The sequence below is a fragment of the Oncorhynchus tshawytscha genome, unplaced genomic scaffold, assembly GCF_018296145.1.
Source record: "Oncorhynchus tshawytscha isolate Ot180627B unplaced genomic scaffold, Otsh_v2.0 Un_contig_219_pilon_pilon, whole genome shotgun sequence".
NCBI classification, from domain to species: Eukaryota; Metazoa; Chordata; class Actinopteri; order Salmoniformes; family Salmonidae; genus Oncorhynchus; species Oncorhynchus tshawytscha.
In genome coordinates this window covers 62,632-84,763 of record NW_024609261.1, presented here as the reverse complement: position 1 = coordinate 84,763, position 22,132 = coordinate 62,632, and the positions used below count along the sequence as shown (strand labels likewise).

General features: G+C 42.7%; 1 protein-coding gene and 1 long non-coding RNA gene across 2 annotated transcripts in view; one reads left to right on the top strand and one right to left on the bottom strand.

Annotated features, from left to right (window-relative positions):
• The window catches only part of setd2 (SET domain containing 2, histone lysine methyltransferase), a 45,079-nt gene extending 31,414 nt beyond the window's left edge, over positions 1-13,665 (bottom strand). Inside the window, 6 exon segments of the mRNA XM_042314667.1 lie at positions 3,663-3,794; positions 4,038-6,026; positions 6,029-8,487; positions 8,703-8,724; positions 11,503-11,624; positions 13,326-13,665. Of these exon segments, the coding sequence (XP_042170601.1) occupies positions 3,663-3,794; positions 4,038-6,026; positions 6,029-8,487; positions 8,703-8,724; positions 11,503-11,531 (4,631 nt within the window). The 5' untranslated portion in view covers positions 11,532-11,624; positions 13,326-13,665.
• Positions 13,666-17,458: 3,793 nt separating this feature from the next.
• LOC112225051 lies at positions 17,459-20,103 on the top strand. The gene is made up of 3 exons (XR_002949528.2): positions 17,459-18,956; positions 19,206-19,416; positions 19,642-20,103. It is a non-coding gene; the product is annotated as an uncharacterized LOC112225051 (long non-coding RNA).
• The last annotated feature ends 2,029 nt before the right edge of the window (positions 20,104-22,132 follow it).

The following is a 22,132-nucleotide window of genomic DNA, read 5'->3' as shown; positions in this document are numbered from 1 at the left end:
TGCCTTTTACTGAGGAGTGGCTTCCGTCTGGCCAGTCTGCCATAAAGGCCTGATTGGTGGAGTGCTGCAGATATGGTTGTCGTTCTGGAAGGTTCTCCCATCTCCACAGAGGAACTCTGGAGCTCTGTCAGAGTGACCATCGGGTTCTTGGTCACCTCCCTGACCAAGACCCTTCTCACCCAATTGCTCAGTTTGGCCAGGCGGTCAGCTCCAGGAAGAGTCTTGGTAGTTCTAAACTTCTTCCATTTAAGAATGACGAAGGCCACTGTGTTCTTGGGGACCTTCAATGCTGCAGAAATGTTTTGGTACCCTTCCCCAGAGCTGTGCTTCGACACAATGCTGTCTCGGAGCTCTACGGGGAATTCCTTCGACCTCATGGCTTGGTTTTTGCTCTGACATGCACTGTCAACTGTGTGACCTTATACCGGGCGGTAGGTAGCCTAGTGGTTAGAGAGTTGTACTAGTAACCGAAAGGTTGCAAGATCGAATCCCCGAGCAGACAAGGTAAAAATCTGTCGTTCTGCCCCTGAACAAGGCAGTTAACCCACTGTTCCTAGGCCGTCAATGAAAATAATAATTTGTTCTTACCCGACTTGCCTAGTTAAATAAAAAGGTTTAAAAAAAGAAGAAAGACAGGCAAGTTCCTTTCCAAAGCATGCCCAATCAAATGAATTTACCAGGTGGACTTGTTTTCCATGAAAACATAGATGAAATGAGTTGCAAAATGAATAGGAAACAGTCAAGATGTTGACAAGGTTATAAATAATGATTTTTTTATTTAAATAATTGGGTCCTTCAAACTTTGCGTCTTCAAAGAATCCTCAATTTGTAGCAGTTACAGCCTTCCAGACCTTTGGCATTCTAGGAATCTGAAGTGATTTCCCCCCATGCTTCCTGAAGCACCTCCCACAAGTTGGAGTGGCTTGATGGGCACTTCTTATGTACCATACGGTCAAGCTGCTCCCAACAACAGCTCAATAGGGTTGAGATCCGCTGACTGTGCTGGCCACTCCATTATAGACAGGATACCAGCTGACTACTTCTTCCCTAAACAGTTCTTGCAGTTCGGAGCTGTGCGTTGGGTCATTGTCCTGTTGTAGGAGGAAATTGTCTCCAATCAATTAAGCATCGTCCACAGGGTATGGCATGGCGTTGTAAAATGGAGCGATAGCCTTCCTTCGACAAGATCCCTTTTACCCTGTAAAATCCCCCACTTTACCACCCCCAGACCATCACATTGCCTCCACCATGCTTGACAGATGGCGTCAAGCACTCCTCTAGCATTTTTTCTGGGTCTCATGAATGTTCTTCTTTGTGATCCAAACACCTCAAACTTAGATTTGTCTGTCCATAACACTTTTTTCCAATATTCCTCTGTCCAGTGTCTGTTCGTTGCCCATCTTAATATTTTCTTTTTATTGGCCAGTCTGAGATATGGCTTTTTCTTTGCAACTCTGCCTAGAAGGCCAGCATCCCGGAGTCGCCTCTTCACTGTTGATGTTGAGACTGGTGTTTTGCGGGTATTATTTAATGAAGCTGCCAGTTGAGGACTTGTGAGGCGTCTGTTTCTCAAATTACACACTAATGTAGTTGTCCTCTTACTCAGTTGTGCACTCCCACTCCTCTTTCTATTCTGGTTAGAGCCAGTTTGCGCTATTCTGTGAAGGGAGTTGTACAGTTGTTTCTTGGCAATTTCTCGCATGGAATAGCCTTAATTTCTCAGAACATGAATAGACTGACGAGTTTTAGAAGAAATGTCTTTGTTTCTGGCCATTTTGAGCCTGTAATCGAACCCACAAATGCCGATGATCCAGATACTTAACTAGTTTTAAAAAAGGTGGCCAGTTGTATTGCTTCTTTAAAATCAAGTTCAGCTGTGCTAACATAATTGCAAAAGGGTTTTCTAATGATCAATTAGCCTTTCAAAATGATAAACTTGGATTAGCTAACACAACGTGCCATTGGAACACAGAAGTGATGGTTGCTAATAATGGGCCTCTGTACACCTATGTAGATATTCCTTTCTTTCTTTTTTAACTGCCGTTTCCAGCTACAATAGTCATTTACAACATTAACAATGCCTACACTGTATTTCTGATCAATTTTATGTTATTTTAATGGGAAGGGGTCTGAATACTTTCTGAATGGCCTGTATTTTGTGGTGTTACAGCCTGAATTCAAAATGGATTCAAACAGATGTTTTTCTCTCAATCTACACACAATACCCTATTATGACAAAGTGAAAACATGTTTTTAGAAATTCTTGCAAATTTGTTAAAATGAAATACAGAAATATCAAATTTATTCTCACACCTGAGTCAATACATGTTAGAATCACCTTTCGCAGCAATTCCAGTTGTGAGTCTTTCTGGGTAAGTCTAGGTGCTTTTCTCACCTGGACAGTAAAATATTTGCACATGATTATTTTTTAAATTCTTCAAGCTGTCAAGTTGGTTGTTGACCATTTTCTAGTTTTGTCATAGATTTTCATGCCGATTTAAGTCAAAACTAACTCTGCCACTCGGGAACATTCCAAGTCGTCATGGTAAGAAACTCGAGTGTATATTTGGCATAGTGTTTTAGGTTATTGTCCTGCTGAAATGTGAATTTGTCTCCCAGTGTCTGTTGGAAAGCATGTTTTCCTCTAGGATTTTTATCCTAAAAGCCCCTTAGTCCTTGCCAATGACAAGCATACTCATAACATGATGCAGCCACCACCATGCTTGAAAATATGAATAGTGGTATGCCGGGATGTGTTGGATTTGCCCCAAACATAACGCTTTATTCAGGACCAAAATTATTTCTTTGCCACATTTTTTACAGGTTCACTTTACTGCAAACAGGATGAATGTTTTGCGTTATTTTTTATTCTGTGCAGGCTTCGTTCTTTTCACTCTGCCATTTAGGTTAGCATTGTGGAGTAACTACAATGTTGTTGATCCATCCTCAGTTATCTCCTATCACAGCCATTAAACTCTGTAACTGTTTTAAAGTCACCATTGGCCTCATGGTGAAATCCCTGAGCGGTTTCCTTCCTCTCTGGCAACTGTTAGAAAGGATGCCTGCATCTTCATAGTGACTGGGTGTATTGATACACCATACAACATGTCATTAACAACTTCCTGTTCAAAGGGATATTCCATGTCTGTTTTTATTGATTTATTTGTACCCATCTACCAATAGCTGCTCTTCTTTGCAAGGCATTGGAAAACCTCCCTGGACTTTGTGGTTGAATAGGTGTTTTAAATTCACTGCTCGACTGAGGGATCTTACAGATAATTCTGTGTGTGGGGTACAGGAGGAGGTAGTAATTCAAAAACCATGTTAAAACACTATCATTGCGCACAGAATGAGTCCATGCAATTTATTATGTGACTTGTTATTAAGCATATTTTTGTTCCTGAATTTATTTTGCCAAAACAAAGTGGTTGAATAACATTTCAGCGTTTCATTTATTATTCATTTGTAAACATTTTGAAAAACATAATTCCACTTTGATATTCTGGGGTATTGTGTGTAGGCCAGTGACACAAAATGTAAATACATTTTAAAACACAACAAAACGTGGACAAAGTCAAGGGGTGTGAATACTTTCTGAAGACACTATTTGATCTGCTTTACAGTTTGGTATTACCAGGGTGACGCAAAGGAGAAGAACTCACCACTCGATCATCAGCAGACGGTTAAGGCAGTCCTCCCCACAAGCCATCATTCCACGAGACCTCTCCTCCCTCGAGAGCATAGAGCACTCACACTGCATTCGCTTGATGTCTCGGTGAGACTTGTTCTTCTTCCTGTACAGATCAACAGAAATCCCTCACTTTCTCTACAGTCAGATTTATTTCACCTTTATTTAACCAGGTAGGCAAGTTGAGAACAAGTTCTCATTTACAACTGCGACCTGGCCATGTACTTATGCTGAAGTCATATGATGATAATCGCTTTTAAATTATGTACAACTAATTTATAAAATAAAACATAGTTTCAATGACTGTGCATGCCAACTACTGAAAAAAAAAATTTGAACAAAATCTCACCGTTCAGTCAGATACAGGTTTTCCTCAATCAGGTCAAAGTATGGTGGCATCTTCTTAGACCTTGCCATCTCCCTCCAGTTGCTGGCGTCCCGGAAGTCCCTCAGACTGAGCAAAGGGCGTTGCACCTCAGCCTGACCTGGAATCTCCCTGGATTCTTTGGAGACCTTGGGGAGCTCCCTCTCTGCCAGTCGCTCCCTTTTGCTAGCCAGCACAGGTTCTGCCTCGCTGTCCGAATCGGACTCCATTTCTGGACGCCTTTTCTTGGGAGGACCCCTGCCTCTGTGGGGCCTTGAGTTGTCCTTGTCTCTGGGGGGTTCAACTATGGAAATATTCTCTGGAGTCGCGTTGACAGAGCCTCTACAGTTGCTACTTATTTCATGGGCTTGTACAAAGGCTAGCGAGCCTGGAAGCTTGGGACCATTGCATTCAACATCTAGTCTACTAAGGCCTGCTGGTTTCCCTTCACTGTCCTCATCACAGTCATTAGTCAAGGAGTCAGGATGGACTTGACCAACAGGCTCCTGATAATGTGTTGCAGGCACATGGAGGTAGACCGGTCTGCAGGTGGGTTGAGTCGTAGTTGGTAGTTGGGTCCAGTAGGCCCCATTGTTTGTCCTGTACACCTTCCCCAAAGAAGAGTTCCCTGGCTGTTGTGTGTTAGGATGCTGTTGGGATGCCCCATAGCTGCTGTCAGGCTGCTGGTACGTACTGCTGGGCTGCTCCGACTGTGTGAAGTCCCAGCCCAGACTGCTGTTGAAGTCATCAGAGCTAGCAAAGTCTCCATGTTGGTAACGGGAAAGCATCCTGCCACCCCTGCCACTTCCATAATGCTGTGGATGCCCTGTGTCAGACTGCCTGAAGGAGTTCTCAAGGCTATGGGCAGCAATCTGGCTCACCGTTGCATCACCAATCTTTGGTCTCTCACGGGCACTGCTATAAGGATCCTTAGAAGGCTGGGCATCGGTGGCGTTGGAGCCCTCGAGCTGGCTGGTGCTATCGACCATGTTGCTCTGCGATTGATATATCATGATGTCATGTGCAGAGAGACTTCCATCAACACAAGGATTACTGGCCTGCCTAGTGCTCTCACACATGGCGGGAAAGCCTCTATGTCTCTGCTGAGGGCTTACTCTGCTTGGGATCTCATTCCTGTCCAGATCACCCTCTTGGCCACTGGCCCTGTTAGCGTGTTGTTGACGTCCTGGGCTAGTGCTTGGAGTGCAGGGAGACGCAGGCTTGTCTGTTGTGTCCGAGTGAGTCAGGGTGGAATTCTTTGGTACAACCACCACAGAGTGCATCCGTTTCACGGCAACACCGCAGTCTGAATCCGACTCTGAATCGTCAGTGTCACTGTCCTCGCTTTGGCCTACAGCGTCCTGGCTCGACACTAGTGTCGTCAGCGGTTTGCTCTTGTGAGGGCCATCTTTAGGTTTCTCTTCATTACCATCGTCATTCCTACACTGCTCCCTTCTAGCTCGGTCTACATGTGAGGTATTATTTAAAAGTGAGGGATCTCCATCCATTTGGCTGACGTGGGGTTTGATGTCTAAATGGTCACTGCTGGTTTCACAGGTGCCTGGTTGTGCAGTTGGGTTTGCGGACTCTGATTGGTCGTTCCCAAAAGTTATTGGTGCTGAGCTGTGTTCTTGTGTGATAATTTCTTGCTTAATCGTCTTGGAATGCAACTCAGCTTCCCATTTCAGTTGACCCTTCAGAGACGGATCTTCCTGGCTGACGTCTTGAGAAAACTCAATTCTCTTGACAGAGATGACCTTTTTCACAGCAGGTTTACTTTCTTGGGAAGACAATTTCTGAGGATTATCACTGTCTGAGGTGTCTTGTCCAACAATATCCCAACGTGATTGTTTTGTTTTCCCTCTGTTTTTCCTTAAACTAGAGTTCTGTTGTTCAGTCTGGTTGGAAAACTGAGGTTCAGGACTAGATGGTTCAGATTTGAGAGGGAGGTTTTTGCAAGACTTCATGTTGATATTCACATTTCTACTAGAACACACAGTATTTTCTGGTTTAGTGTTCTGCTTAGGTAGTCTCTGATAGACACATCTACTGTAGATGGTAATGACTTTGACCCAACTAAATCTTGAAAAACAGTCTTATCCTGGCTGGGTATTACTCTGTCATTACTGCAGGAAAAGCTAGAGTTGGTTACATCAATCCACTTCTCAGTGGATTCTATTTGGGGGTCTACACACTGTGCATCTTTCGTTTGTTCAGAGCAAAGGCTTTTATTAACATTGTCAATGTCCCCTAAGGCAAATTTTTCACATAATTGGTCTCCACTAGAGTTGTTCGGTAGAGTTGCTGCCGAGTCATTCTGAACCTCAATGCAATGATGGATCTTCTCATTAACTAGATCCAACGCTGGTTCTTGCAATCTGTCAGTTGGATCACAATGTGACGGTAACGACAGAGTTGGTTTTTGTAAGCCTTTATCTTGGGATGTGATGTCATTCATGTTGCCAACATCCTCCCTTTGGCAAGTGTCTGCTAGATGGGAATCTGCTCCTGCTTTGTCATTTTTGCTCTGAGGGTGAGCATCAGAAGGGGTTTGTACCTTATTGGGACTGTGAAATGTGTCCTTTGATTGTCTATTAGTTTTCACGGATGACATGGTGGCAGACATTTGCTTAGAGTCTGATTTACTGGTGGAAGATGTCCATGCCCCTTCAGAGCCAGAAGAGCGGTCAGAGCCCTGTGACTGAGACTTCCCTTTGTGAGCTACCTCAGATTCACTATAGCTACTTTTCTGGAGACGTTTGTCCGATGTTTGAGAGAGGGCATGTGGACTGGAACGAGTGGATCGAACACCGATGTCTGGCTTGTAGTGGGTGTTGGATTTCCTGTGATTAGGTTCTACATCAGTAGAGCACTTTTGGAGGGAACTGGAGTCAACAGTTCTCTTTGAGGCCCTCTCAGACTTAGAAGATTGTGTTATTTTATCCATCTCTGAATCTCGTTCAGATTTCGAGTCTCGCTCAGATTTCGAGTGAGATAAGTGTGACTTTGAATCTCTCTGCAAGCTAGAATGGGTGGATGACCTGCTGGAATCACTTGTTCGAGTCCGAGTTCTTCTGTGGTCATCTTCAGAGTCAGAGCTGTCGCCGCGGACTCTGCTGCTATCGGTCCGAGAGCGAGAGCTGCCTCTTCTCTCTCTGTACGGAGAACTTCTGTGACCCCCTGACCTCCGCTCAGAGTCGTAATATGACCGATCAGACCGTGATCCTGACCCTCTCTCGCTTCTAGATCTCTCAGATCTGGAGCGTGTCTCAGATCTGGAACTCGTCCGGGGCCCTCTTGATCTGGACCTCGACCGACTCTTAGTCCTTCTGCGGCCTTTATCAGAGCGGGATGACCGCGAGGGTGTGTGCTTTGATTCTCGGTCAGCGGTTGACCTTAATTCTCGGTCAGCGGTTGACCTTAATTCTCGGTCAGCGGTTGACCTTAATTCTCGGTCAGCGGTTGACCTTAATTCTCGGTCAGATTTTGAGTAACTCGAGGTTCTTTCGTCCTTCTCAGAACGTGAATGGTTAGAACTTCTTTCTGTTTCCTCTAATTTGGAGCGAGAAGACGACATATTTTTTGTATCGTTACTTCTACTCTCCAACTTTGCTGTGGCCTTGGGTTCACCTGACTTGTAGCTAGAAGACGTCTGCACTGAATCAGCATCAGATTCTGAGCCAGGGAGTGTGCTGTCCGACCTGGAACGGATTTGTATGTTTTCTGAGGTGTCTTGCTGCTCTGTTATACTGGAAGTGTTTACATCCACTTTCCCTTTGTGGGAGGAGTCAGTGGGTTCCTTGAGACTGAGGTCCAGCTTCACATCAGATACACGAGTTAGAGCATTCTCAGAGGGGCCGTCATTGTCCATGTTCTGAAGATTGTTCTGAGACTGGGGCGTTCGTGTTGGGGTGACAGTTTCAATTTTACCTGAAGATTCCGTTAAAACCTGTTGCTCGGAAGGGGGTGGATCCTGTAAGACAACACTGGTTATGGGACTCTCTTCAATAACAGATGCACTGAGGATCTGTTTCTTGAAGTGCATCTTTCCCAAGTCCACTTTAGGTTTGGGGACGGAGGAGACTGCCGTCTGAGGTGCAAGGATCTCTGCTACTGGTGTGGGCACCAACAATGGTGGCTGCATTTGCTCATTTGGGCTTTCCGTATGCTGCCCTGCTCTGTCCTGAGGGAGTGAGGTTGTAGGTGACAGGACAGAGGGGAGTTCAGCAAGAGATTTTTCCTGACTGGGAGGGGCAAGGAATAAGTTCTGCAGCGGTTTCTTTGTCAGAGAGAAGCTGAAAGACACTTTCTGGCGACCCTGATCATCCAGGTTCACCTTCCTCTTGGTTCCTTTAGGCAGGAGATGGCTGGACAACATCACTCGAGGAGAGAGCCCTTTGAGTAAAGCTGCCTTGGTGAGACCTTCAACCTTGACCTGTACAGTGAACAAAATAAGTAGATGTTACCATGGCTATAATTTCAGGAGAAACTATTACAGTAAACCAAATCATATGACCGATCATTCAGTTTCCCCAAAAGGTGATTTCTATGTTATTGAAATGGTCAAGCTCAAAAAGATCCACAACACCAGCTGTTTGTCCAATAGAAAACAGATGAACAAAGACGTCACACGTTTAATAATAGACTTACCGAGGTATCGCCTCCCTCTTCCCTGAGGTAACATTAGGAGTGCATGGGGGGGGACAAAAAACAAATCAATGTAAACTATTCATAGACTTATATCGCAACATCTGAAAATCCCTTCCAACGCTTTAGCAATCACACAAAATGTATTATGAAATGTAATGTAAATCCATGTCCAATAAGGCAACGGTAAAACACACACAAAACAAAAACTATTTCATGCAAAGATGTAGACCACACGGCCGCTTGAGGGATACCCTGGCGGTTGGTGAAACATGTTTAACGCAGGGGGTCTCATCATAGAAACTACATGTCATCGTAGTGTAAAAAAAAAAAAAGAGGCCTAATTCACATTTATGACAAAGTAATCAACTCTTTTGTTCTACTAGGAGGACTCAATATTGTCGTGGTTTTCTTTACGGTACAATAAGCTGCTAGGCAACAAACTGGGTAACGTATTCCTTTAGGACTTGATGTTCTCGTTTTCCTCTGTGACCTTCAAAAGTCAGACCCTTCTAAAATTACCGTTACCAACATGGGAGGAGCCTTTTCATGTCCACTTTAGTGTCAGTTCCTGTTATTTTAACAAATGAGAAAACAGGATTGTGGTTTCATTCATTTGAATTTAGGCTATACCAATCACAACCCCCCCCATTATAAACATATTGAATTAGCTGTATTTACAAATAGAAAAATATATATTTTTAGAGTCAGGTTTGAATAGTATTTTTTTTTTTTTAAACATTGAGGTAGACAATGTGTAAGGGTGGCAGAATGTTACTTGAGAAATAAGCTATCTGACAAAAATAGTGCTGAGCCATGAATCAAAATGTCACTTGTTTTGTTATTAAACAACTAATTGACTGATGTCGGTTCAATTACTTGAATACAATGTCGTTTTTTTGTGTGAGCCAAATGCGCCGTTTCTCAAGAGAAATCAAAATTATTCACGAGAGAAATCAAGTCAAGAACTATGTGGGACGCTGGGTGAAGGGAGTTGTAGTTTTCATTAAGGAAATATTCAACCTAGTTAAGCGCAGAAACGTGGTAATTAACTACAATGACCATAATCTATTGTGGCTGTTCTTTCTGGCTCAGACAGAGACAGATACACTTATTGCCTACTACTTTAGGTCAGATATACAGACTGCATGAGAGAGGAATGTACACAACAACTAGGGATAGAGACAGTTTGTGAAAGTTTGCCTTATCTACTTTGAAGAACTAGTAGAAGGATTGTCAGAGAGCTTTGCAGCATACTTAGGCAGGCTAGCTAAATAAGATGACTAAAGACAGTACAGTATGGGGAGCACAGAGATAACGTTAGATGGCCTGGCTGGCTGCTACTACCTGAGCAGAGCTGAGCTGATGACTTAGGAATGAAAATAATAAAATAAAAACTAAGTAATATACACAACTGAGATATTATTTCATAGCAATTTCATGTTTTTCCTTCTGATGTCTACCCAATGTGGACCTGACAGAGACAATGGAAAATATTCAATGCTTTGGCAATTGAATATTCACTATTTCCATTCCAAAGGAATTTCGATTGTAAAGCTCATTATTTCATAATGCATTTAATGTTTTAAAAAAATATATATATTTTTTTTTAAATAATTGAAACAACCTCAAAAAAACACAAGGCACTCAGGACAAAGACAAAAGCAATCTTAACACATCAAGTGAACCCTGTCATCATCTCTCAAGGACAAAGGATAAAGAGTCATAGAATCTTTGCACTCAGGTTGTGCACCTTTTGTCTGTTAATATTCTGTGAGGTTGACTGCTGCCATGGTGACCAAGACTTCTGAGTCCACACCAGGTTGGTTGAGCAAACAAACTCCGCAGACAGAGGCTGAAGCTTGAGCACACATTAACATCTATAGGACAGGGGCACTTGACATACTAGCCGATATCTGATGTAACCTCCCATTGTATGCAGAGAGAGTAACCCCCGGGAAGAGGGGTGCCGAAAAGTCAGATCTGCAGCCACTTTAAAAAATGTTTTATCTAGCTAGCCCTTTTACAAGCTAGGTTGATAGAACACATTCTCCTGGTGAGTATCGTCGTTTTTATTAGGGTCCAATTACGACTGCTTTGACCTTGCTCACATTGAGTCACGAAATTCAGCAACTTTCCTCAAATAAGAAAGTTATGATCGGCACAAAGCACTGACAGAATGTGGTCAAAGTATACAGTAAACAACTACATCAACCTACACAAGGCAGGTGCTTTTCAAACAGACACCTTTTACCTAAAGCAGCACTGATAGTCTTTAGAACTGGAGCACTGGGATGAGATCAACATTCCAGAATTCAACACACCATGAATGATGTCATGGCTATTCATTGGATACACCAATGGACCAAATGACCAATAGGAGGGGAGGTGGGTGTCTTTTTAGATCCAAATGAAGTTGTTTAGGGGTGTAGTCTACTTTGCATGCATACATACATTCCAATGCGCACCATTGAGGGTGACAATCTCCAGGGCCAGTGTTTCCCAACACCAGTCCTTGATTACCCACAACAGCACACATTTTGGTTGTAGCCCCTGACAAACGCACCTAATTCAACTCATTGAGGGCTTGATGATTAGTTGAATCGGGTGTGTCTGTCCGGAGCTACAACAAACATGTGTACAGTTGGCAGTACTCAAGGACTGGAGTTGAGAAACACTGTCCTAGGCTCTAGTGTCACTTCAGTTAGCTAGCAAAGGGCATTGATTACAGACAGTCTATAGTGCCACTCTGACACTCCGTCAAAAGGAGAAAAAAAGATCCCTGTGTGTGTATTGGTAGTACCTGATCTCTGAGTTCACCAGAGCATCCATTACACAGTGGTTCTGGCGTTTGTAGCCCAGTAGAAGCTGCTGGCCAAGAATAAACCAGTTCAGAGCAGTGAGCTCTCCAACGTGATGTCACACCTAACAAAATATTAAAACAAATACATTGGGTTACACACCAACAATAAACATACAATATGCAGTCTCAAAAGAATTTAAGCTGATCCCCCAACTCAAATCGGGTAGACAATTTGGGGGTTGAGCTGCTACCATCTCTGTTATCTTTAAAACCATAGGTTGAAATCAAAGAACATCTGGATGCATTTGTTTACCTTATGACCACCACATGTTCAACACTGGAGGTTGCTTGTAAACAAAGCTTTGACTAGAAAATGTGCAAACTGTTTCCTGTGCAAATGAACACATCAGTTTAAACGTTGAACACAAACTACAGCCAGTAGCTAATGCCTATGAATAAACTGTGTATACGGCATCTCTGCAGATGACTATTTTCTGCCTGAAGGGCCCAGCGGCATGCCACAACACTTACAACAGGAGTAAAATAGAAGAATGGTTCCTATGCCAAATGTAGATGTATAAATTATGTCTAAATCTACCAAATGTGTACATGGCGGTTCTAGCTACAATTCTTACTAAATGCCATTAAATAAGAGTATGTATCACATAGACCCGTTTCCTCTGACCCGTTGGTCAGAAACGACATGTCTGTTTAACGGCAATATCTGTCCTTTCAATTTGGCAGAAAGAGGAAGCCATTGCTCGCATTGACATTCATAGTAGTCAGTGGATTGAAAGCAAGTGATTAGCTCATGATAGAAGAGCCGAGTAGCTGTCTTGCGATATAACAACACAGTAGAGAAAATAACACAATTCAAAAACATTACACAGAAATGTTTTGACGCTTCCACTAAATCACATATAGCAAGGTTATCTAGGCTGGCTAGCTACACCAACAGCGAGAAGACAAGGCGACATGACAATCTTCTCATCGCACAGCTTGCAAATGTGGGGTAACCGATTGGTTTAATATGTAACGTTACACAGGTGAGATCAACAACAGAGCCAAGGGCCTATTCTGTGAACTGGTTTAACGTTAAATACATACACAAAAATGCATACACTTGAATGGCATGGAGTTTCTATAAAATCTACTCCATAAGACCGGGTCTAACGTTTTTACAACGAGGAGTCGAGGCCTGCAAATGAGGCCTGTTGTGGTGGGAGGGGGGGGGGACCGAATTGGCTAACGTTAGCTAACTAAATATCCAAGTTAGCACAACCTAGTTAATAACTGAGTAATGTTTGTGTTGTAAACTTAACTGTCTGTTGCCAAAAGTAAGGTGCACAACATCTAGCTAACTAGCTAGCTTGTAACCAATGCATCGTCCATTATTAAATACATCCAGCAACGTTAGTTAGCTGGCAACACTGGTGGCTAACTGTACTTGGCTGTGTGAAAGATCTGGTGGTTTTAACTAAATTGAAGGCTAGCTGCCGGTGTACAATAGGAGGGTTGAGATCATGTCGCATTCACTAAATACAACATGCCACTTTACCATAGTTAGCTATGTTTCGTGAAACATAGCTATGTGACCACAAAGGTAACTCCAACACTAGTTTGTGTAGGAAACTAGACTTGGAAAGCTAACTAGCGTAGCGTGCATGGAAACGGCTAAGCTAACGTTAGCTGGTAGCTAGCTAGCTTTGTAACTAAATAACACTTTGGAAGTTGTGTGTATTATGGCAAGCCCAAATAAATAATCAACAACAACAAAACAAAACAACAAAAAAATACCGAAAATAAGCCAGCCAAATACTCACTCTTTCGGGTGCTCTGGGTCATAAAGGTCCCCCATCTCCTAACATGAACCTCACGCCGATAACAAACAGCTCCCGTCTTGGCTGAAAAACATCCAGCGCTGCCGACGTCCACACGGGGTCGAAATGGTACCTAGCTAGTTATCTGTAAGTACCTAGCCTATTAAATCAGAAAAGCGGTGCAAAAAGTTGTGATTACTACTCAATTTGGTGAGGTATTCTTAAAAAAAAATAATAATAATAAAGAGGCAGCTAATTAAAACATGTGATTTCTAGCTGGGTTGCACAATTTTGTTGGCTAACGTTATATTTTCTTTTGACAATGGCTACCTAGATAAATGTCCAGAAATGCCGTGCTACAACGGCGACTCCTCCCCTCTCGACATTCCATCATGACGATAAACTATAGTTTTATATATATATATATATATTTATTTAGCTTTCCCACTGTTTTCCATCACCTATCTAGTTTAATAATAACGTGGAGACGTCCAAGTGTCTGGAAGTTCTGCTTGTGGAACGAAGCTAAAGTTAATCACCTGGCTGGCGGAGTGTTTGTAACAAACACCCCAATGTTTGTAGGTAGCCCACGTTCATGATTAGCTCGGTATGTGTGATACAAGTCTAATGTGATAGATATTCAGTTAGTTGACATAGCTAGTTACCATACAAGCTCAATGTTTATGTTGAAAAGTGAAAAAAAAAAGGATGTTCCTCGTGATTTGACTAGTTGGGGTTTTGTTCTGTTTATCAGAGCACAGTTGTGCTAGCTGGATCACTGCAAGACCATACTGATAGATGTCTGCAGATGTGCTTCAGGTTGGCCAGTGTGTAAACCAGCTGGGCTTGGAATGGAGACTCATTACCAAGAGTGGTGCAGTCCAGAGCAAGCAGAAAGACAGGTGATCAATTTTGGGGAAAAAGTGTCATTGCATGTCCATAGTTCACAGTACCAAAGTGACTGTGACTTGAACAAGGTACTTGAACAATCCCTAAATAGCTTGTGAGGGATACCAGGGCTATATGCTAACTTTTTCCCCAAGGTGTACATGTGCTTCTAATTTTAAAAAAAATGTAGAAGCACACAAATTTAGGAGCACAATGAAAATGTTCAAGTAACACAGAGTTTATTAACAAACAATTTATTACATACATATTTTTACTGCGTGTGTGTACTAAGGGACACATAAGGGACACATACCACCAATCATACATTGACTCATGGCTACTAGACGCAAAGGATATCAGTTGTCCAGCTGCTTTTGTATGTTGGCCGTCTGGCACGCTTAGAGGTCAGCCAGCGGTCCACGGCAGGAGTGGGATCCAACTCCTCGACAGAAGACCCCCAGGCTGATCCTCATCAGGTCTTCGGTGATAGAGACCCCAAGGCAACTTCTTGTCAATCTTAATCCGGTTCTGCACAGAGAAGCCTCACTCACACTGGGCGGCTGAAATGGGCAGCACCAGCATAAGCTGCACCAACTCCAGTATGTTCTAGGGAAAAGATGATATCTTTCAATTTCATTTTAATCTTACCATTAACTTATCAAAAACAACCATAAAAGGATACCATACATAACCACTCTGGGCTGTTAGTCTACCTTGTAATCGTGCCTGTAGGGGTCCTTTGTCAACATGGTCTCCCACATGCCACTAAGACTTGTCCTTGAAATTGTGGCTGACAGCCCCTGCCACTCATCCTGGATTGCAGCCATGTTGCACCCCGATCTGTAGGATTTAACAGAGCAAGTGAGTTTACAAATATGCAAATATAACATTGTCTCATATGGCAATGCAGTGTCAAATAAATTCTCAGCTCCTTAAAATGCCTTATCAGGTCTGCCACACCATCGTCGCCAAAGGTGAGAAGGCTGGCCTGGTCTTCTGGCCATGTGTCAGGGTTTACCACTCTGAAAGACTCCACTGGGGTCTGGACTACCTCACTCTTCAGCAAACCACCAAACATGGCTTTGAGATCCTCCACACCAATGTTGATGGCCGCCTCCATGTGCTGCTTCAGCTAGGGATTGGTGAGGTCTGTGAAGCCTTTCAGATTCCCCTTCAGTGTTATACCCTTTAACAGAAATAACACACACACACACAATGACATGTCTGGCCATTTGTCTGTCTCCCATAAACATTTTTTAAAGACTTCTCCACTGCATTTCCCTCCTTATCCTCAAATTGTTCTATTGGGTAACGAATACATAGATTCTCAGTGTGGGAATCAGTCTTAATCGTCAATTTTAATAATCGATTTCTCTTGCATCCTAACAAGCTCTCAGCCTAACACACCTGGAATCTCCTCTCATCACCCTGCTGCTGAGCAAGCATGGTCTGGATCTTCTCCAGCATGCCTCCTGCCTTTGCCCTAAGCTTTAGTGCTTCCAGTCTGGTTCCTGTCTTCCTCAACTCTGACATGGCTTGGGGGAGGATCAGGTCATTTCTTTGCAGGGTGAGGCTAAGTGAGGATAGCTCCTCAACTCTGACATGGCTTGGGGGAGGATCAGGTCATTTCTTTGCAGGGTGAGGCTAATTGAGGATAGCTCCTCAAACATGTCAGAGAAAATGGCAGAATACACACGTGCATTCTCCATTTCCTGCTTTACCGGTTAAATAGTGAGTAAATAAACTAGCACCTGTAAATTACTTTATTCTGAAAGTTCATTTGACCTATTTTTAAAACTAGTGTTGTATTCCATTTCCTGTGTAAAACTGACCTTCTTTTGCCTGCCCTTGAACATCCGCTGTTGTTGATGTGTTGCAGAACAACGGAGTACTGGCCTTCGTCGGCGGTAAGGTCCTTGTCTTGTCCATGCCTCAGGAACACTTGGAGGGCTCTGTGGACATGGGGGATCCAGCGAGTTTCCTTGACGCTAGACGGTGTGCAAATATCTACACTGAGCTCTTGCCCGAGAACATAGAACAACATCGTTTGGATTTTCCGCTGAAATGATACATCTTCTGAAGTGATACATATCACATTCAGAAGATCATACAGACACATTTGGCTCTTTCTTCTGAATGGTCAGTATTGCCAGCTCTAGCCTGTGAAAGTCAGAACTGAATCTTCCAAACAATTCATCCCCTCCATCTCTTGTGTCAACAGAATACAATAATTCTGTGGTATTTACCATTCCAGCACTTAGCGCACACACAGACACACACAGTATTGTTTAACATTATCTGCTAGCAAATAAAACTAAATCAGATCATTTATTAGTTACAAATATATGTGGCATACAGTGGATTGGGATTATATGCCCCCCTGCCCCTCTGCAGGTGGTCAATCACTCCCCCACGGTGGCACCATCTGCCCCGAAGGAGACGCACTTCTTCATCCATGACCCGCCATCTTCCTCTGGGCAAACAGCACGATATGCGGCCTTGGTGGCATCCAAAACACCTCGAATGGACAAACAAATAATGATAATACAAAAGCATTTATTACAAAATAAATTCTATCTCCATTACGAATAATGATTCAACCTTACACCAAAATAAAGCCTATAAAGATAAACAATTTACCAATGGCGTTGAGTGTCCCGAAGTCTGTTGTCCGAACAAATTTGACTAAAGGTTCTTTCGCAATTTAGTATGTTATGTTTGTCTCCTCCTCAGACAGAAACACTTGTCTCCTCAAGGCTGCTGACACCGTGCTTTATGGTGTCTCCTGTCTCAACATGTTCAGATCTCTGCACTGGATATGCCGCAGCCAGATGTTATGTTTCGCTGCGCTATCTCTCTTTTTCCTGACACGAAGGACGAGTTGCCCGCCTGTTTCAGCCTTCTACAATATTTGCAGAACATTACATTGTTTTCTAACTCTAGCCATGGGAACATTTTGAGCCAATTCGCATTGAATCTATATGTTCTCCCTCCGCCGGCTACAGTGGACGTTGAAGTGACAGCCGGGGTCACCGTAGCTTCGCTAACCGCCTCACGTAAATCTTGTGAAGAGGCTTCATTAGTTGAACCTTGCGAATCCCCCTCGCCTGATTACTCTTTCTCCTCGTCTCTTATTCGCTTAAAATACAATTGAATGGGCTTCATTTTTAGCGATGTCTGCACGTTCATTTACAGCCTATACCAATACTTTTCCCCCAGTGTTGTTCACCTTTCTCTCACTCTGACTGGACTGCGTCAGCACTGAAAACCCTACTGTGGTTGGCGCTTGTGGGAAAAAAATAATAGATTACGGTAGATTGTAATCTTTACTCGCACACTGTGCTCGTAAATCATTTTTCCGGTTCGCACAAATCAATTTAAGGGCAAATGCGAGTGAAATACTCGCATTGTAGAGCCCTGGATACCTTTTACAGAATGGTCTGAGTTGTTATGATACGCTGTTTAAACCCACATTGGGGCGAGGAGAGTAATAGTTTACTCCAGCAGACGATGGAGGTGGAGAGAATAGATTACGACATTGGAGGGGTGCTACTTCACAGCCTGAGTGGGGGACACAGGATCTGGTGGGTAAGCATGGGACCAGTCCCAAATGGCACCCTGTTCTCTATGTAGTGCCCTACTGTTGACCAGTGCCCATAGGGATATGGGACTCTACTCAAAAGTAGTGCACTTTATAGGGCAAATTTTGTAATTTGAGATGCAGACATGGGCTCTAGCATAATTTGGAAAGAATAGAGGTCAGTGACCAGTAATAAGGGCCAGTTTCCCAGACACAGATTAAGCCTAGTCCTGGACTAAACAACACAGTCAATGGAGAATCTCCATTGAAATAGCTTTGTAGTCCAGGACTGAACATATTATCTGGGTCTGGGAAACTGGCCCTGATGGTGTGTAGTCGCGCTCTTCAGAGAAATGTCCTTTATGCTGATAGGAAACGTCTAGTCATCTAGGCAGCATAACATAATTGGCGATGATGAGTTTGCTGACTGTTTGTGCGGTCATTGTTCCAGGGCTCAGTTCCAAGCTGTGTGAGGAGATCCGTGACACGTTTCGGTCACATTTTGACTGGATCAGTGACGCTGCACCAAAGTGCAGAGAATCCCGTTCAACACTACAGCACACTGCTGAGTTTTAATACTAAACACAGAAGGAATACCAAATGTCTTGTTTTGAGTCAGACCTGGGCCTGTATTCATAAAGCTTTAGTAGGACTGCTGATCTAGGATCAGGGCCTCCCTGTCCATAATAATCTGATTCAACATCAAATGATATTTTATTGGTCGCATACACATATTTAGTAGATGTTATTGCAGGTGTAGGTAAATGCGTGTGTTCCTAGCTCCCAGCAGTTCAGTAATATCTAGCTGTAAAGACATTAAGGACAGTATGTGGATAGAATATTTAGTATATCTAGAATACGTAGGATAGAATAGTGACTATGATATAAAAGGCTAAACTGATCCTAGATCAGCACTCTGAGAAGTTTTATGAATATGGGCCCGGGGCCTCGCCTGCCTTCAGGTCTGCTGACAATGTGCTCCTGTTTCATAATGACCAGGCCCTGACCCTGAGCCCAGGCCCTACAGAGGGCGCTCATGAGCACATCATCATCCTCTCTCTCTCTGTTGTTCCACCAGCAGCAGAATCCCTCTCTGTGATGAATACACACATCACCTCACGCATGGCTGGACTACTGCTGCCTGTCCACAGCCTCACCACAGTCAGGTAGGTACCCATAGTCAGACACTAGGTCTGTACCCCAAATGGCACCCTATTCCCTATATAGTGCACTACTTTTGACCCTAGCCCTTGTCAAAAGTAGTGCACTATGTACGGAATAGGGTTCCATTTGGGATGCAAACCAAGGACAATGACTACATTGTGATAGAAGGGCAATACGTTCTACTCTGCTGACCATAGCATTTTGTTACTAATGCCTTGTATTAAATACATGTCAATTCAATTGTCCCTCAGTGTAAATTGCTGATGTTGGTGGTTTCCTCCAGTGGCCTGAGTTGAGGTGTGGAGCCCTTGGAACTGATTAGGTCTGTGTGCCCTTTACCTGCAGCCAGACTCCTTCACCCCTCAGGCTTGTTCCAGATGTGCCATTACAAACGCTTGTATGATGTCCATCTGAAAGACTTCCTGGAAAATCGCATGTCTTTATTACATTGTAATTACATGTGTAAGTAGTGTTTGAATGGATCAGTTGAATTATTTAATACACAGGGAATTGCTGGCCTCTCAGCGAAAGTGTTTGTTTGTGTCCGAATGGCACCCTTCTATTTACAGTGGACTACTTTTGACTAGGTTCCCTACAGGTCTCTGGTCAAAAGTAGTGCATTACACAGGGAGCAATGTGCCATTTGGGACTTAACCTGTATGTATTGTGATGCCTCCCCCACTTCAGTGAGAAGACTCGCTGGGAATCCTTGGCCAGCTGCACCCTCTCACCTGTTCCACAGCTTTCCCCCACAGGGAAATCTGTATCCTTCAAACTATTGTCCAGATTCAACTCCAATTGCCGTTTTTAAGATCAATGGTGATGTTTTGTTAAGGCAAATTTGCCCTGAAATCAATAGGCCTGTGTTTGGATATCTCTCACACCCAAGTCAGACTGTTCTCTCTACTACCACACGGCAAGTGGTACCAATGCACCAAGTCTGGAACCAACAGCACCCTGAACAGCTTCAACCCGCAAGCCATAAGACTGCTAAATAGCTAATCAAATGGCTCCCTGCATTGACCCTATTTTGCACAAACTCTCTTGCACTGACTCTATACACACATACTGGACTCTACCCACACGCTCACACATACTGAACTCTACTCACACATACTTACACTGACACCCCAACACACACACCACATACTGGACTCTACCCACACACACGCTGTTGCTACTGTCTTATCTATCCTGTTGCCTAGTAACGTGACCCAAACCTATATGTACAGTACATAGCTACCTCGTACCCCTGCACATCAACTCAGTTTTTATTTATTTCACCTTTATTTAACCAGGTAGGCCAGTTGAGAACAAGTTCTCATTTGCAACTGCGACCTGGCCAAGATAAAGCAAAGCAGTGTGACACAGACAACAGAGTTACACATGGAGTAAACAATAAACAAGCCAATAACAAACAAGTCAATAACACAGTAGAAAAAAGAAAGTCTATATACATTGTGTGCAAAAGGCATGAGGAGGTAGGCAATAAATAGGCCATAGGAGCGAATAGTCACAATTTAGCAGATTAACACTGGAGTGATAAATTATCAGATGGTCATGTGCAGGTAGAGATACTGGTGTGCAAAAGAGCAGAAAAGTAAATAAAATAAAAACAGTATGGGGATGAGGTAGGTAGATTGGGTGGGCTATTTACAGATGGACTATGTACAGCTGCAGCGATCGGTTAGCTGCTCAGATAGTTGATGTTTAAAGTTGGTGAGGGAAATAAAAGTCTCCAACTTCAGCGATTTTTGCTACTGCAATACTGGTACTCCTTGTATATAGCCATGTTATTTTCTACTTCCTGTATATAGATAGCCATGTTATTTTCTACTCCCTGTATATAGCCATGTGTAATGGTTTTCCTCCTCTTCGTCTGAAGAGGAGAGGCGAGAAGGATCGGAGGACCAATATGTGGCGTGGTAAGTGTCCATGGTATTTTTTAAAACACATAAACTGAACACTCCATACAAAAACAATAAACATAACGTGAATAACCGAAAAGAGTACCGTGTGGTGTAAAACAATCACCCACAAACAAACAGTGAAAATCAGGCTACCTAAGTATGATTCTCAATCAGAGACAACTAACGACACCTGCCTCTGATTGAGAACCATACTAGGCCGAACACAGAAAACCAACCTAGAAACACAAAACATAGAATGCCCACCCAACTCACGTCCTGACCAATTCAAACAAACAAATAACACAAATACTAGGGTCAGAACATGACACCATGTTATTTTCTACTCCCTGTATATAGCCATGTTATTTTCTACTTCCTGTATATAGCCATGTTATTTTCTACTCCCTGTATATAGCCATGTTATTTTCTACTTCCTGTATATATATATATATATATAGCCATGTTATTTTCTACTTCCTGTATATAGATAGCCATGTTATTTTCTACTTCCTGTATATAGATAGCCATGTTATTTTCTACTTCCTGTATATAGATAGCCATGTTATTTTCTACTTCCTGTATGTATATAGCCATGTTATTTTCTACTTCCTGTATATAGATAGCCATGTTATTTTCTACTTCCTGTATATAGATAGCCATGTTATTTTCTACTTCCTGTATATAGATAGCCATGTTATTTTCTACTTCCTGTATGTATATAGCCATGTTATTTTCTACTTCCTGTATATATATATATAGCCATGTTATTTTCTACTTCCTGTATATAGATAGCCATGTTATTTTCTACTCCCTGTATATAGATAGCCATGTTATTTTCTACTTCCTGTATATAGATAGCCATGTTATTTTCTACTTCCTGTATGTATATAGCCATGTTATTTTCTACTTCCTGTATATAGATAGCCATGTTATTTTCTACTTCCTGTATATAGATAGCCATGTTATTTTCTACTTTCTGTATATATATATATAGCCATGTTATTTTCACTGTGTATTTATTTAATCCTCGTATCACTATTTCTAGTTATTTTTTATTTGTTTTTATCTTTTAACTCTACATTGTTGGAAAAGGACACGTAAGCATTTTACGGTTAGTCTAAACCTGTTGTTTACAGAGCATGTAAAATAATAAAATGGATTAGATATCTTATCCCATCTTTATTTCCCTTAACTGTGTTCTCAGTATAGTAGCCTGACAGTGTTGGCTGTGGCCAGAGGCAACAAGGATGGATCTTTCCTCAGGTCCA